The following is a 16,357-nucleotide window of genomic DNA, read 5'->3' on the forward strand; positions in this document are numbered from 1 at the left end:
GAAGTTCTGCAGACACGGGCATAATCCCTACAGACAAGCCCGGTTTCTCCCCCCACACAATGGCACAGTCACTGCACCACAACGGGGATTCTTGTTTCCCCCCCCCCCACTGTCTCCTGTTGACAGTAAACTGTCATTACGGACTATAACAGGAGACTGGACCAAAACACTGGGGTTTGGCGAGCAGTCGTGCTTCACGAGGGGCATTAGCGACCGGCTTCCTACTGAAGCCTCACTGCTAAGAGTGTTTCTCCTTGCTCCGACTTAACAAAACACCACACAGTCAGGGCGTGTGACTAGTAGCTTAGTAGACTAATGCGGCAGTAGCTCTTCTGTGCAGAGGGAGAGGCTAAGCACAAACTTACCCCCCGCATAGCTACGACAATAAACCCGCTGTTCCACGCTGCAGAAACAAAACGCTAATCTTAGTAAGTCTTCCAGCAACTATCTCAAGTGTTTTGGAGCTCTCAATGAAGACCCAGTACAAACACGGTTTCTAAAAAGACCCTTTTTTTATTTGGGTCACAGTCTCATCTCGTTTCTTTTGGGGAGAGATGCCCGGGGGGGGGGGGGGGGGGGGGGCGTTCAGGATGACGCCGCCTGCGCGGACGGGCCAACGGGTGCACCCGCGCGGGTTCATCATCCCTCTCCCTCGAGAGACTTCTGTGAAACCAAACTGCATGCACGCCCCCAAAACGTCACCATTACTTACAGTAAACAGTAGAAGGGTCAATGCATCAACTCAAAAGGCACGGCTGGGGCCCCTAATCCAGGTTTTCCAGCTCTGCAGAAGGATCCAGATGCCCCAGTTTACAACCCAGTGGTTACAGATGCTCCTCAGCAACCAAACAAGTAAACAAGCCAATCAAAACAGAACTGGTAGCACACTTTACTTAAGACATAAGCTACGTCCATAAAGATACCGTTAACTAGCCGTAATGTAATGTAGCTGCGGCCAGTCACATACACTCATTACACAAACGCCAATCAATAATCGGATTACATTTCAGCCGTTGTTAGTTCTATTTCACCTAGTTTCATCAAGAGTCGGGTTGTTACTCAAAAAAGGAAAGGAATTTAACAGTTACAAATTACTTTATTTAAAGGTAGACTCTGTAGTGCCGTCAAACAGCGACCTCCAGGCAAAAGAGGCAAATAAAGAGCAATCCCAAACAGGTCTCCCTTTTGAGGTCGCCATTTGACGACATTACAGGGTCTACCTTTAATACTATTTGGAAAAGTAATTAGTCACTCTCTCTCCTCTTTACTTGACTATACGTTATTATCTTAAAAACGCTCGGTAGACCGGGAGGGGGAGGTCCGTCACTTTTCAGAGAAAACACACGCAGGGTTCCCACAGACATTCCAAAATGAAATTCAAGGCCTTTTAAGTACTTTTCCAAGCACTATCATCAAGGATGTCACTCGAAGGATACAATTCACTTTTAAATGCAGTTTTTTTTAAGCATCTTCTTGGCCTGCTTGCTAGCTAGAGCGTCACATGCGAAGAAATGAGGAAAAGCAGTTGGAGCGCACGATACAGCGACTCGTCAGATTTGATTAAAACGGAAAAGAAAAAAAAACGATTTCTTGATTCAGAACAATTTGATCATGGATGAACAAAACATTCAATGCGAATGGTTGATTTGAATTGCAAGGACTTTTAAGGAATTCCAGGCCTTGACTTTTTTCAAGGACCTTGTGTGAACCCTGCACACGTCAAGAAGGAATGATCTCAATATAATCCATTACGTTGCCTGGGCAACAGAAACTATCAGTTGGATCAGTAACTAATTACCGATTACTGAGATTACAACAGCAACCCTTTACTTGCATCAACACGTTACCTACACCACTGATATCACATGTTATACACCTCTTACGAGAGCTTCTAATGGCATATACACTACACTACTATCACACATTATGTAGGGGCGACAGTGGCTCAGGAGGTAGAGCAGTCATCTGGTGATTGGAAGGTTCCAGGTTCGATTCCCGCTCCTCCAGGTAGCGTGTCGAAGTGTTCTTGAGCAAGACACTTAACCCATAATTGCCCCCCCACCCCACCCCTTGCACGGTTGCCTCTGCCGTCGGTGTGCGAGTGAATGGGAGGAACAAACATTTTTAACACGCTTTGAATAAAAGCACTATATACGTAAATGCACCATTATAACCCAGCAGGGTGGTGAATTTTTAGTCAAGTGTCATTACCAAACTTTTTACCAGACAGAGGAGGGGGGGGGGGGGTTGTGACTCACTGGCCAGAAGCAAACAGGACAGGGCGATGACATCGTAGAGCAGCAGCACTTACACGTTACCTACACCACTGATATGACAACATGTCATACACCTCTTACGAGAGCTTCTAATGCCATATACACTACTACAACATATTATAATAACCCATTATAATGGTGTACTTTGAGTCAAGTGTCAGAGAGAGAGGACGGGGGAGGGGTTGTTATAACTCACTGGCTAGGAGCAAGCAGGACAGGGCGATGACGTAGAGCTGCTTGACGGCCACGTCGTAGTGGTCCATGAACAGGTCCAGCAGGTACACGGCCAGGTGACGCGCTGCGGGGCACAGCTGGTAGCGGCTGCTCAGGATGGCCAGCAGGTCCGCAAAGTACCTCCGCATGCCGATCTGGGGCGAGTGAGCCCGGTATACCGGCAACTTCAGCTCCTGCAGGAGAGGAGGAGGAGGGAGACAGAAACACAGGGGGGGGGGGGGGGGGGGGGGGGGTTGTAAAGACGGTGTAATGATAGTCGGCCATGTCTCCTGCTGACTGGACCTGGCCAACATCGAGGGAGATGCTGTGGGTGCACGAAAAAAATAAGGTATTCATCGTGAATTAAACACAAAACTTCCAATGGAGATTCTTGATTAATCATGAGCCTTGATTCAATTCCATCCCATTTCAAATATATATTTATTCTTACTGGATATTTATATCAACCTGTACATAGATGTCTGTACATACCTGCACATAATTATTTTACATATCTGTAGATACAATATCTGTACATATCCCTTACCTACTCTTAACGCTGCTGGCCAGTATGACCATGACCACGCAATCTTTATACCTGTATCACTGTACATATTAATACTACAGAACTATGTACATACATCTGATACAATTTATATATTTTATATACCCAGATTAAATCACCTGTACATTGTATATTACTATGTACTTGTGCAGTATAGTGACAATACATTTGAATCTAATCAAATTTTCCACATGGTTGTAGAGAAGACCACCAAACTAATTTAGGTCATTGCATGGGGTCTCGGGGGCAGGGGGCTACGGTGGCCCCCGTGCTCGGGGCAGGGGGCTAGGGGGCACGGTCGCCCCCATGGATGCAGAGGGGCAGATAGGATTAGGTTTCACCCCGAGCAGCACACATCCCATTCACGTTCAATTAGCTGCCAGTGTTTCAAAGGGGAGAGGAAGACACTTGAGGGCATTAGCATTGACAGCCCCGTCTCTTCCTAGAGCAACCCGACCCCAGCTTAAACATCCACCTCGCAGGAGGGAAACAAAACGTCTATGTTTTTCCCACACAGATCCAAAAACAGCCATTGTAGCATTAAGCTGTTTATGTTGGGGAAAACATGTTTTTAAAAGTTTTAGTTTACCCCCGCCTTATTTCTGCATGAATTGGGGGGTGGGGGGGGGGGGGGAAACAAGGGCTTTCGGTTTGGATTTAATAGCAGATTGAGGTGGGTTGGATTAATCCCCTTAAGTACAACCAGTTAAGGGCTCCTTATATTAAGGACCAAAAACATCCACAGCAGATAAACCCAAAACATTTTTCTTTTTCTTTTTTACTTCGCTCAAGTTTTCTGCCCTTAGGCTGCTTCAAACAGGCCCGTTCCTCTGGCTTTAAAGCCCCATGTTTAGAAAAGCCAGTCACATCAAAGGCAGCCAGAATGCCACATACATGCTATATAGTACGACTAGTTTGCATGACTCAAAAACCTACTCGTATGAGAAGAGGAGGGGGGGGGGTATAGTTCAGTTTTGCACAAACGCTTCTGTGTTTGTTGTGAGCAAAACTGGAACAATAGCGACCGCCAGAATGACACTTCAATGGACCCCAAATATAAACAGTAACAGAACCCCCCCCCCCCCCCCCCCCCAATCACACCCCCGTGACGCAACCCAACATCCAACCCCCCCCCCCCCCCCCCCCCCCAAACTCCTCTCTCTCTCTCTCCACCCCCTGCATATGAGCCTCTGCCTCTGGTCCATCTGTCTGTCTGGGGGTGCTGGGGAGTCTGGAAGGGGAGGGGGCTGCTGCTGGAGTCTGAGGGGTTTGGGGGGGGGGGTGAGGGCTTGGTGTGGAGAGGTGCCTTTGTGGGGGGAAACCATAGCGTAATTAAGGATTCCACACAGCTGCCTCCTCCTGATTTGCATGTCTGATAATTTGCCACATGCTACACACACACAACCGCCGTTATGTCTCCCACATCAGGGCATTACCACCACGGCAAACATCATTAAGGCTGCAAGGGGCCGTGGGGGAGACGGAAGCACGGAGGGACTGCCAAGGTGGAAAGATTTTGTACAAACATAGATGCATACATACAAAAAACACGCTTATATATATATATATACATACAAACAAATTTACATAGACATATGCATACAAACAAACACACACAATATACAAACAAACATGCATGCATATATGTACAGTACATGCATATGGCGTGAAGGATTTGTGAAAGCTTTTATCCAAAGCGACACATGTTACGTATACGTTGAAGGCTTTGCGTGGGTCTGTGTTACAAACTTCGAGTGAGGAGAGAGAGTGGGCACAGGAGCACAAGGATCGTCTTTGGAAAAATATTTAATAGGGTGCAAAAGAATTCTCTAACGTTTCGACACAAACGTGTCTCTTCAGAGTGCGGGGAGCGTTTTTTTGCACCCTATTAAACATTTTTCCAAAGACGATCCTTGTGCTCCAGAGCCTCCAGTACCTTCCTTTTCGATGACATACATGGTCCTTATCTGAGCAGCACCAGCCCTCGTCTGAACAGGTCTCTCAGGTTTGAGGGGGGGGGAATAGTTCTCTCTCCACGCAGTTGTGTGTATCTGCAGTAGCCATCACTTCTCAAGAGCTTTTCTTAGAAACTAAAAAAACACATCCAGCTCTAGATGGACTAATACCTGGAAACAGACTTCCCGGCTGACTAACGCATGAATCATTCTGATTCACATAAAAAGACATGACTTGAGTCAACCGAATTAAAATAATGCGTGTATAAATAAATGACTCATAATAGGCCTGCGTTATTCTGACATATAGGCAGCTGCTCTGTCACTTCTCCTATACAAACCCCCCTGAAACCCTCAGCCCCCACCCCTCTCTCTCTCTCTCTCTCTCCCATAGAATCAAATTAGCTCGAGAATCTTGGCTTCTGATATGAAAACGCCAGTCAAGTGACAGATGTCTCCATTAAAGTGACACATGGGGAAGAAATATGATCAAGCCTGGGAGGTTAATTAAGATATTTGCCAATTAATGAGCCCTAACCCGTCCGTGTAATCTAAATTAGATCATGTTTGAAGAGATGACGCGATATTCTAATCATATTTTCTTTCCTACTATGAACGTGTGTTCTACAGCAGGTTGCTCATATTGCTGGAGAGCTGCTATCTCGGTGTACCTTCTTGAACAGATTCCTTATAAGATCAGTCTGCTGTTGTGGTTCTACTGGGAAGGGGGGGTCTAACGATTCCATTTAGATTCTTGGGCTCACGATTCCATTAAAAATTTATTCGAAAATCTGTCACAATTATGAAGGAAAATAGATTAGATTGTAGATTGCTATATATTAACTTGCGTGACAAAGTTTGTATTAGCGTTGCCTTCCTGCTTGGCTAATTCTGGCAATCTGTAGGATTTTTCAAAGGGCAATTTGCAAACATACAATATTGAAAACTGAAGAAAGGCAAATATACATATTTGGGGAATTTGTGAATAGATAAGTGTTCTATAAGATCGAAGTATTCTATAAGGTTTTGATACATAAACCAGATTGATTCTTGATTTATGGTGACCTGAATCTCAGCTTATATGACAAGACTCTGAAACACTGAACTCAAGCATGTGAACAAAGTAACGGCTTCCTGTCATACATATAAATATATCTTAGCATCAAGACGGGAAACCAGAGTTAGAGTCACAGCAGGGAGATGTAGGATAGTTGGCCACCAAGACTTGTGTACAGGATGAAAATAGACTCACCTTGATGCGGAGGGACTGATGGATATCTGCAGCTAGCTGTCCCTTCCACCATTGCAACTCCCTTTCCATCTTTCCCATCCAGAGAAGGCCTCGAGGATCAAGTTGAACCCTGCTGATAAAACAGTGATGTTTGTGCAAAATCGTGCAAAGTTCAAGCAATTCTTGAAAGTATTTTTTTTTACTGTGGTGGTGATGACGATAGTGAAATATTTCTCATAAAAGTAATAAACAAAACGCCCAAAAAAAGAAATCTACACAGGTGTCTGTTACAGAAACACACCATGCTAAATTATACTAGTTATTTATATGTTGATTGATTGAAAACTTTATTAACAGATTGCAGAATGGGTACAGTACAGCTCAATACATACAATTGTTAAGGGGATGCAGACCAGAGAAAGACTTTCGTCTTGTTTACATCAGGGTCCCCCATTTTCCAATTCATGTTTAATATTCTATTCTCTAACATTCTCAAAATGTGCATTAAAAAAAACATAACATGAGATAATGAAAATACAAGCAGGTCGTCTACACGTGTTAGAGGAATATTTCACTAAAAAAGTTTCCAAGAATTGTTGCATTGTGTCTGTCTGTCTACTAGTCCTCTGGTGGGACGTTTTTACACACACGAGGAATTTAAATGGCATCGTTCCTGCCGCTCGGGAAGAATGGGAAAGTTAACGCTAGCCGACTAAATAATCAAAGAACCAACACATCGCACGGTCACTTTGTTAATAATATCATTACTAAACGTTATATTGGGGGAAGGCAGTCGACGGACAGATTGTTTGTTTTCTTTATTCATTCATAACGCGGTGTGTGTGTATCTATATCTACACCACGAGACAGGATACAACACAAGTTGACCGCTCCGAGAGAGCTGCACAACTCAGTATTTTTTGGGTACGACGAAGAAGCAAAAATAACAGTCTTAACTCCTTTACAAGGACGCTGTTCATTTTGAATAACGTTACAATAATTAAGATTGGAAACAACTTTTCATCGCAATAATAATGGCTATCGCGTGTGTGTGCCGCACTCACCACTCCGACGGGAATGCCCCCAGACCCCTTTGTTTCAGTCCGACATCCTGAATGTTGAGGATTCCTCTTCGAGTGAAGTTTGAAATTGTCCTGTTATTTATTTTTATTTTTTTACTGCGGAAAGTGCTAATTTAATCCTCTTGGCGGCGAGATGACAAAATGTCGCTACCGCTCACACTGTTGACGGGCTTTTTATTCCGCTGTTTTCCCCCGAACTGTTTACACTTTTCCCCCCAACGATAGTCCTCCTCGTCGGCCCTTTTCCCCGTGAGCTCCGCTTTAACAAAGTAGCCTCGTCGGCTGCACCAGCTGCTGCTGCTGCTGTTGCGGTGCGAGTGAGGCTCGCGCAGCCAGACGCGAGAGTCCTCGCGAGAGCATGGGAGTTGTAGTCCACACGAGGTCAGGGGCAGCAGCCTACAACACAGACACCCCTCTATACGTTCATTCATTTTATTTTGTTTCGTAACATGGGGGTACAGAGTTAAAGTTAATCTTTGCACAATATCACCAACATATTTTTTTTAACATGATACACCCATGGCCGAAAAGGAGCAGGATGAAGAAAACTTATGTTTCCTGCCCCCTTCCAAACTTCATATTTATTTTAACATCATAATAATAGTCAGCTTAAGTGCACCTTACAGCTTCATACCATATAATAATAATCATTACCATAACTATGATAACAATAATAATAATAATAATGATAATATGACCATGAATAATAATAACAATAATAACGGTAGTAATAATAATAACATTAATAATAATAATAGAATATATAATAATAATAATAATATTGCTAAAGCGATTTACAAGTTCTGTACGACAAGTCAGCAGGAAGGGTACAACTCTTTCAACTGAGTAACAATGTTCACCAAACAGTGTTGAGACTTGGGTGCTGCAATGTTGACTGCATAGACATAATAGTAGGTAGTAATATAGACAAGGAAGATTAATTAGTGGAAGAGTGCATGATAGTAGAAGACAGTAAGAAGGTTGGTATTTACATTAATGAATTATATAACCTAATAACAAATGGTTACTTCATGTTGACACATTACAAGCAAAACTTAGAAACAGAAAGGTTGCGAATATCAAATTAATTTGTTGTGACCACCAATAGACCTTATTCGTGATTTTATTCAAATGCCAATTTAACTTTTTTCACACACAGGAATACATCAAATCGCAACGTCATTAATAAAATATAATTTTAATTTCAGTTAAATTCTGTGCTTTTCTTTTTCTTCTTTCTTTCTTCAAATCAAAGCACCAGTCGTGTTGCAGAAGACTGAGTGCCACCTAGTGTCAGAACTTTGAACGCTGTGTTGTTGTCAAGCTAGAGATGTTGAGGCCTATCAAGAGGGGAATACATTGCATTGATCCCATCTAAATGAAATCTTACCCATTGAATTTGGTTACAATCTTTTGTGTTATGATGTTATTTTGTAATTAACATACCCAAATTAGCTAATATTTCACAAAATATTTGCATGCTAGAGAACACTTTTTTCTCAGTGGATTAAATTGCAAGTTCATATTTCTGTTTCAATGTCATTAATTACGAAATAAAGAGGGGTCTTTCAAAAATGTGTTTATATTATATCGGTAATTATAAAAATAAAATAAAAGACCATGTATCTATGGCAAAAAAATTGAATTTGTTCAGCAATTTCTTTCTTATAAGCTGCACTTTGAGCTGAAATTATTGTATGAAATGTGCTATACAAATAAAGTGTATTATAATTTTTTTTTATAAAGTACCTTGTAAAATGGAAATTACAAAATATATTTACAAGTATATATATATATATACAATTCTGTAAATTACCAGCTATGTTTGTTAAGAAGCACCATGACAGATTTGGTGGCAGTATCTATGAATTAAGGTGAAAAAAAAGTGTTTTGCAAAAATGGAATATGTCATTTTGAGAAAATGGCAGTTAAAATCTTTTCAGTAACTTGGTGATGCTACACGATGCAGCTCCTACACAAATGTAATACTTACTGTATAGTTGCTTTTGATGATTTCTTTATATGTTTTATGAAACTACAGACATTTTTCCTATCCAGCCAAAATAACTAATCGGCACATTCATAGTATCAATAACTGAAATGGAGTTCCTGTCTGTATATTTACGTGTGACAAATCAATATGAAACTGCTTGTATAAATGTTTGTTGTCTTGAGTTGTCTGTCTGAGACCAAGGACCACAATGTAAACAAGTCCTGGGACTTTATTGTGTTTTTATCCTTGATGTTGTTCGTCTGAGATGCATATGTTTTTTTTCAATCAATCAATCAATCAATCAATCAATCAATCAATCAATACAAAAAAATAAAAAATCTGTATTATGTATTAACTGGCAGCTCCAGCGTTAGCCTTCCTGTCGGCTTCGTTGAGGAAGTCCCGCTCGGCGTAAATAAGGAAGCCGGTGAACGTGCTGTCCGCCCAGAAGGGGTCAAAGAAGAGTCCGTTCTGACCCGAGTAGAAGATCTGCAGCCAGACCTGGTCTGACCGCTGCAGGCGGAGGATGGTGGAGCCGGACGCCACGTCGTGGTTCCCCGTGTTGGCGTCGAACGTCTTGATCTTGTACTTCCCGTTGTGCACCAGCCCTATGGCCAGGTGTTTGTTGGCCAGTGTGATGTCGTAGGTGAAGTAGTAGACCCCCGGGACGACGCAGACGAACTTCCCGGTGCTGGAGTTGTAGTGGCTCCCCTCGTTGAGCAGGATGCGGGTGAAGCGGATGGGCAGGCGCTCTTTAGGGTAGCTCTTGGTCATCGCCACGGAGAAGGCGGAGCGGGCTTCGTTGCTGTTACAGTTACAGCCCCCGGGGGCCCCGCCCTCACCCGTGTCGCCCGCCTCCCCCTTCACTGCCCTCTGACCGGCCAGGCCGGGGGCCCCGCGAGGGCCCTTCAGTCCCCTGGGTCCTGCCTTGCCGATCACCCCTTCGCGGCCGCTTACGCCCGGCTTCCCCGGGTCCCCGGTTCTTCCAGGCTCACCTGATTACAGCAACACAATGGCAAGAAGAAGAAGAATTGTCATGCAGATTAACACACACATGCGAGATGGGCCACCCACAGGAACACACACACACACGCACTGAGTCACCAATGAAATGTCTCTCTGCACTTTCCCCATCCCGTCATCCTTCCTCCCCGGGAGGCGGGAGCAGACATGGGCTGCGGCGTGGGGCCGCGCCTGGGGACCAATCCAAGTGCTCCTGTCCGTCTTCGTCAGGGACGCGACAGCGTTAGCGATCTGTTCTGCATGTTTTTCCATTGGGTTCATCTTATCGGGAGGGGAAACCCTTGCGAGCACGGGGAGAACATGCAAACTCCACACAGAAAAGCCTGGGAGATACCCCACCTGGGTACCTGGCAACGCGGCAACCTGGTCCCCAAGCGGGAATCGAACACAAGACCTTCTAGCTGTGAGGCGACAGTGTTAACCACTACGCCACCGTAATACCACAATTTGAGAGTTAAGAGTAAATGAGTTTGAATATAGCCACCAGTGATCAGTCACCAGGGTCATTGAATGCTTGTGTCGTGTTAATTACAGCTCCATGAAATGATGTAGATGAAAAAAATAGCTGCACCTTGTCTTATAGGGACTACTACCTTATCATTTCATTGAGCTGTAATAAACACAACACAAGGATTCACTGGTGGCCATATTCAAACTCTCAATAACTGTCCAAGTAAATGCATGTGTGCAAAATGGTTTCATTTTTGCAAAATAAATCAGCAGTTTTTTTTTGGTGAAGTGCCCCTTTAACAATATGTCACATTTAACTCAAGTCTAATGAGATCATTCATAAGGAGGTAAATTGGCTTTCAGAGTCTAAAATGATGCCATTTGCAACCCGCAACTGCAACACAATTGCATGAAGAGTCGCATGTGTAATGCCAGCCTAAAACCTGCCCATAGGACCCTGTTGCCTTTGGAAAGGATCTGTGGAATAAGGTAAACAAGGAAACAGACATACAAACCACCACCAACACAAGTAATGCCGGATACTATGAGCTTCTCTACTGTAACAATGATACGACGGGTACCTACCGCTCTCTCCCTTCTCCCCCATCTCTCCATCCCCCCCATCCAGGCCATCTTTTCCTGGGGCCCCCATGCTGCCCGTGGTGCCCGGTGACCCAGGGACCCCAGGGCTTCCCGCGGGCCCCTTCGGACCTGGCAGACTGCAGACGAGCTGGGAGGAGTGGATGGTGATGTTGTGGCCTCTCTTGAATGTGGAATACTCCAACTGGGACTGGGAGGAGGTGACTGACAAACAGGCCACCAGCCATAACATCCATGACATTATGGTTACTGGGGAGAGACGACAAAACAAGGCGAACTTCAGTATCAGTATGACGACTCACCCATGTCTTACATGGTTTTAGATTAGGCTATTCACATAATGATGATGTGTCAATCAAAAGATCTGATGACAAAATATGTAAAATAAATAAAGGGTAAATAGAAAAGAAAAAAAATCGAGTGTGGAAATAAAAGTGCATGTTGTACATATTGTTCACCCCACACGGAAGTTGGGATCACATGCGTGTGTGTTTGTAAATACCAGAAATTAGTCATAATTGAAACATTAGATTCATGCATAATGGGAAATGGGTTGCCTCAAATGACGCATGCATTAGATTAGGTGAATGAATGAAAACTTTATTTAACAGATTGCAGAATGGGTACAATACAGTACAGCTCAATACATACAATTGTTAAGGGGATGCAGACCAGAGAAAGACGTTTGTCTTGTTTACATCAGGGTCCCCCATTTTCAATTCAGTGACATTTATGACATACACAACATACATGACATCATGACATTTATGGCATAGGGACATACATGACATACAGGTATATAGTACTGCACATAAGTAAAAGCCCACACGTTCTCTTACACACAGAGAACATCCTGGGTGTGAAGGAGAGAGACAAGAGAGCACAAAGACACAGGACTCACCGCCAGAAAAGTTGCGTGCGGTGGGCATTCTTCAGTACAGTAGTACCACCCAACAATTTTTTTCTACCACGCTGACAGGATAAAAAAAAAACGTGCCTACATGGTTTTCCAACAGCAGACCGAGATAGCCTTCTTCAACAAGCAGCGGTTATGCAAAGAAATCTGGTGCAGTCTGAATCATAACATCCGCCCTGTTCAAGGAGCACCCAGAGCCAACACATATTTTCACCATGATGTAATTAAATTCAAACCAGCGTTGTGCAACTGATCATTATTTCCCCCCGACTCAACGTAGGAAACGGGGGGCCCCGTTTAACGGGCTATCATGTAAAATTATGGTCTAATTATGACATAGGATATGCATATTGGAAAATGAGCATCACAACAGAATGTTCCACAGATACCGAGTTGAGGGTTACCAGATGTGCTTCTGCTCGAAACGGAGACTGTGCCAAGATGTGAGAAACTAATAAAACACCTCAGCTGTCGGGGGTCGGGGCAGCGGCAACGTAGCCAAAGCATTCAACCTGATATTCACCGAACGCCCAGTCTGAAAGGTTGTCTTTATTTGGTGGGGGGTGGGTGCTGTACCCAAGACGGTCAAAGGAAAACGGGCATTTGTGCACTTTGTATAGTGTTTGGTCTTCATTATTTTTACTGTATGAGAAGCACAATCTCAGGAGGCTCATACAGAACCAAGCAGTTCACTGAAATGTACATGTACTTTATGTGTGACAAATAAAACAGAACTTGAACTTGAAAAGAGCTTCTTGAAACTATAGTCACAAAAAGGTAAGAGTAAACCATTGCTGTACAAATAGTTTTGCCCTCTCTGAATATGCTATGTTTTTGTTGTTGTTGAAAGCTGAATTAAAAGAGAAAATCCCATCAAGTGCACTACGCAGAAAAACACATGACATGTTCAGGGATCCTATTCGTTCTTTTTGCAGATGGAACTTCATTAACTTTTCCATGACTACACCATTACACACAGCGGAAACTCCATGACCAACACCAGTGTTGTTTTGGTTGAATAGCTTATTTTGAATGTCCCGGGTCTTGTTAAAAGACATTATGAATGAATACCATGAAACCCTTTACACACGTATCCCTTCACTGCCATGCTATTTTCAAATTCCAATACCTTTGCAGGTTTTCCATTACCGCAGCTAAATAGTACATGCTGACATTACATAGTAGGCCTAATTCACTCACCCACCCCCCCTAGTCTGTCAAGCAAGCCCATCTCTTCCACCATCCTTGAATGCTCCAGAGACAGTCTGTAATTCAGCTCATTAGAATCATCTTCCACTGGAAAAGCTCTTCAAACCAGATGGTATTCAACCAATAAAAATAATAATAAAAAGATATTTTCGAAAATTCCATTTCTGCTCAGCAGATAGCCTAGCTATAGGCTTCGACTAATTTGTTTTCCATGGGGGGTTATTTAATAAGCGACTGCACAGGGGGATACGGAACTGGGGAGACGACCGGATAACTGCCTCGTTTACCGCTTCTGCTTCTGCTTTCAGAGCTGCTGAATCACAGGTAGGTGGATGCATCACATCACATCACATAGGACAGTAGACGCTATATCCCCTAACATCACATAGGACAGTAGTCACTCTATCCCCTAACATCACATAGGACAGTAGTCACTCTATCCCAACATCACATAGGACAGTAGACGCTCTATCCCCTAACATCACATAGGACAGTAGACGCTCTATCCCCTAACTGTAACATCACATAGGACAGTAGTCACTCTATCCCCCAACATCACATAGGACAGTAGTCACTCTATCCCCTAACATCACATAGGACAGTAGTCGCTCTATCCCCTAACATCACATAGGACAGTAGTCACTCTATCCCAACATCACATAGGACAGTAGACGCTCTATCCCCTAACATCACATAGGACAGTAGACGCTCTATCCCCTAACATCACATAGGACAGTAGTCGCTCTATCCCCTAACATCACATAGGACAGTAGTCGCTCTATCCCCTAACATCACATAGGACAGTAGTCGCTCTATCCCCTAACATCACATAGGACAGTAGACGCTCTATCCCCTAACATCACATAGGACAGTAGACGCTCTATCCCCTAACATCACATAGGACAGTAGTCGCTCTATCCCCTAACATCACATAGGACAGTAGTCGCTCTATCCCCTAACATCACATAGGACAGTACTCTATCCCCTAACATCACATAGGACAGTAGTCACTCTATCCCCTAACATCACATAGGACAGTACTCTATCCCCTAACATAACATAGGACAGTAGAGCCCAATTCACTTTATCCCCTTTGTATGGCTGCCAATGGAACTGGTTCCCTTGTATTTATTGATGATGTGACTGCTGACAAAAGCAGCAGGATGAATTCTGAAGTGTTTCGGGGAATATTATCTGCTCCTATTCAACCAAATGCTTCAGAACTCATTGGACGGCGCTTCACAGTGCAGATGGACAAGCGTACTGCGAAAGCAACCAAAGCAAGAGTTTTTTTTAAAGCAAAGAAGTGGAATGTTGTGCAATGGCCAAGTCAATCACCTGACCTGAATCCAATTGAGCATGCATTTCACTTTCTGAAGACAAAGCTGAAGGGAAAATGCCCAAAGAACAAGCAGGAACTGAAGACAGTTGCAATAGAGGCCTGGCAGAGCATCACCAGGGACAAAATGCATTGTCTGGCGATGTCTATGAGTTCCAGACTTCAGGCTGTCATTGACTGCGAAATGATTTGCAACCAAGTATTAAAACTGACAATTTTATTTATTGTTGTTAATTTGTCCAATTACCTTTGGTCCCTTAAAATGGGGATGCACATGTACAAACTGCTGTAATTCCTACACTGTTCACCTGATTTGGACATAAATACAGTCAAATTAAAGCTGAAAGTCTGCACTTAAGTCCATTGAGTCCATTATGGTGGTGTACAGAGCAAAGATAGTGAAAATTGTGTCAATGTCCAAATATTTATGGACCCAATTGTATATCCCCATAACATTACATATTAACTCATTTCCCGCCAACGAGTTTACTCGTTATTGCGAGCCGATTTCACTTTTCCTTGTCAGGCAAATGGAGCAGTTCTCCCGGTTCCATTGAAGCACGTCAAATATCCCCGATCCATATGTTGTGGTGGGTTATGCCGTCAACCAAATGGACATCGGATGTAGGAGATGGCTATCAAACAATTGGAATATTATTTTTACTCCCGATCCCAGGTATGGACTATCTGACGTAAATTTTAGCTTGATCCTGCAATGCTTTTATACCGATCCAGCTGATCAGCGTTTTTAGTGTTCAATACGAATGCCGTTAGTGCCAATCAAATAATCAGAAACAACCCCCCCCCCCCTTTCATGCATTCATGATGGAACATAATACCTATGATATAGATTTGATGCGAATAATAGCGTGTACAGGCAAGAAACGGCATCGCTTAGAGTAGGATTCACGTGTGACGCTATAACACAGCCTTTCGGGAATTACCCCAGACCACGCTATAACGATACTTATATTCACCACGGTATAACACGGGAACGTATGGATGGAAAAATGTATTTGTTCACATATTGAACAATAGATAGGCGATGTCAAATGGGCCATAGTATTGTATCCATAGCTATAATATAGAATATAGTTATTATAGCTCTACAAACAAGGTGACGCACTCCTATCTTTTAAAGCGTGGCAGTGCTATGACGGGCTCCGTCTAATTCCCGGCGGGAAATGAGTTAAAAAGAGTAGGGCTAATTCACTATATCCCCATAACGTCACATATTAAAGAGCCTAATTGGATTCATCTAGCAGGTTGGGGGGGGGAGTTACAGTCAAGGCAGTTAACTTCTTATTGCCAATGTATCCTACCATGCATTTTAATCAGGTACATGTTTTTTTTTAATCCACTTTTTCTCCTCTTTTTTTCAATTTTTCTCCCATCCCAATTACCCACTGTGCCAATTCTCCCCTCCCCTGTCTTGAACGTTGCTCACATATGCCCCCCACTGGCCGGTTGTAGGGAGGATAGAAGCCTTGCATCACGTGTCCCCT

At 43.4% G+C, this 16,357-nt stretch overlaps 2 protein-coding genes across 3 annotated transcripts in view; both read right to left on the reverse strand.

Annotated features, from left to right (window-relative positions):
• ccnjl (cyclin J-like) overlaps nt 1-7,529 on the reverse strand; it is a 36,586-nt gene extending 29,057 nt beyond the window's left edge. Inside the window, exons 1-3 of one of the 2 annotated variants that reach the window (XM_084331828.1) lie at nt 7,305-7,529; nt 6,262-6,370; nt 2,473-2,683 (exon numbers count right to left, since the gene is read on the reverse strand). In XM_084331828.1, the coding sequence (XP_084187954.1) occupies nt 2,473-2,683; nt 6,262-6,339 (289 nt within the window). In that variant the 5' untranslated portion in view covers nt 6,340-6,370; nt 7,305-7,529. Of the gene's footprint in view, nt 1-2,472; nt 2,684-6,261; nt 6,374-7,304 lie in introns of both variants that reach the window. The other variant, XM_084331829.1, reaches the window with a different exon arrangement.
• Nucleotides 7,530-8,429: 900 nt separating this feature from the next.
• On the reverse strand, nt 8,430-12,460 carry c1qtnf2 (C1q and TNF related 2). The gene is made up of 3 exons (XM_084331885.1): nt 12,290-12,460; nt 11,374-11,637; nt 8,430-10,310 (listed from the first exon to the last, which is right to left on the reverse strand). The coding sequence occupies exons 1-3, from the start codon at nt 12,315-12,317 to the stop codon at nt 9,667-9,669; spliced, it is 936 nt and encodes a 311-aa protein (XP_084188011.1). The 5' UTR covers nt 12,318-12,460; the 3' UTR covers nt 8,430-9,666.
• Between the last annotated feature and the right edge of the window lie 3,897 nt (nt 12,461-16,357).

Source organism: Notolepis coatsorum (genome assembly GCF_963971535.1).
Source record: "Notolepis coatsorum genome assembly, chromosome: 16".
Taxonomy (NCBI): Eukaryota; Metazoa; Chordata; class Actinopteri; order Aulopiformes; family Paralepididae; genus Notolepis; species Notolepis coatsorum.

What these genes read in the sequence shown, in the direction of transcription:
- c1qtnf2 (XM_084331885.1), bottom strand. Translation starts at nt 12,317, where the DNA reads ATGCCCACCGCACGCAACTTTTCTGGCG. An exon ending in CGCACGCAACTTTTCTGGCG is followed by an intron (nt 11,638 to 12,289) that starts GTGAGTCCTGTG and finishes GTCTCTCCCCAG; the next exon opens with TAACCATAATGTCATGGATG. An exon ending in GGGGGAGAAGGGAGAGAGCG is followed by an intron (nt 10,311 to 11,373) that starts GTAGGTACCCGT and finishes TGCTGTAATCAG; the next exon opens with GTGAGCCTGGAAGAACCGGG.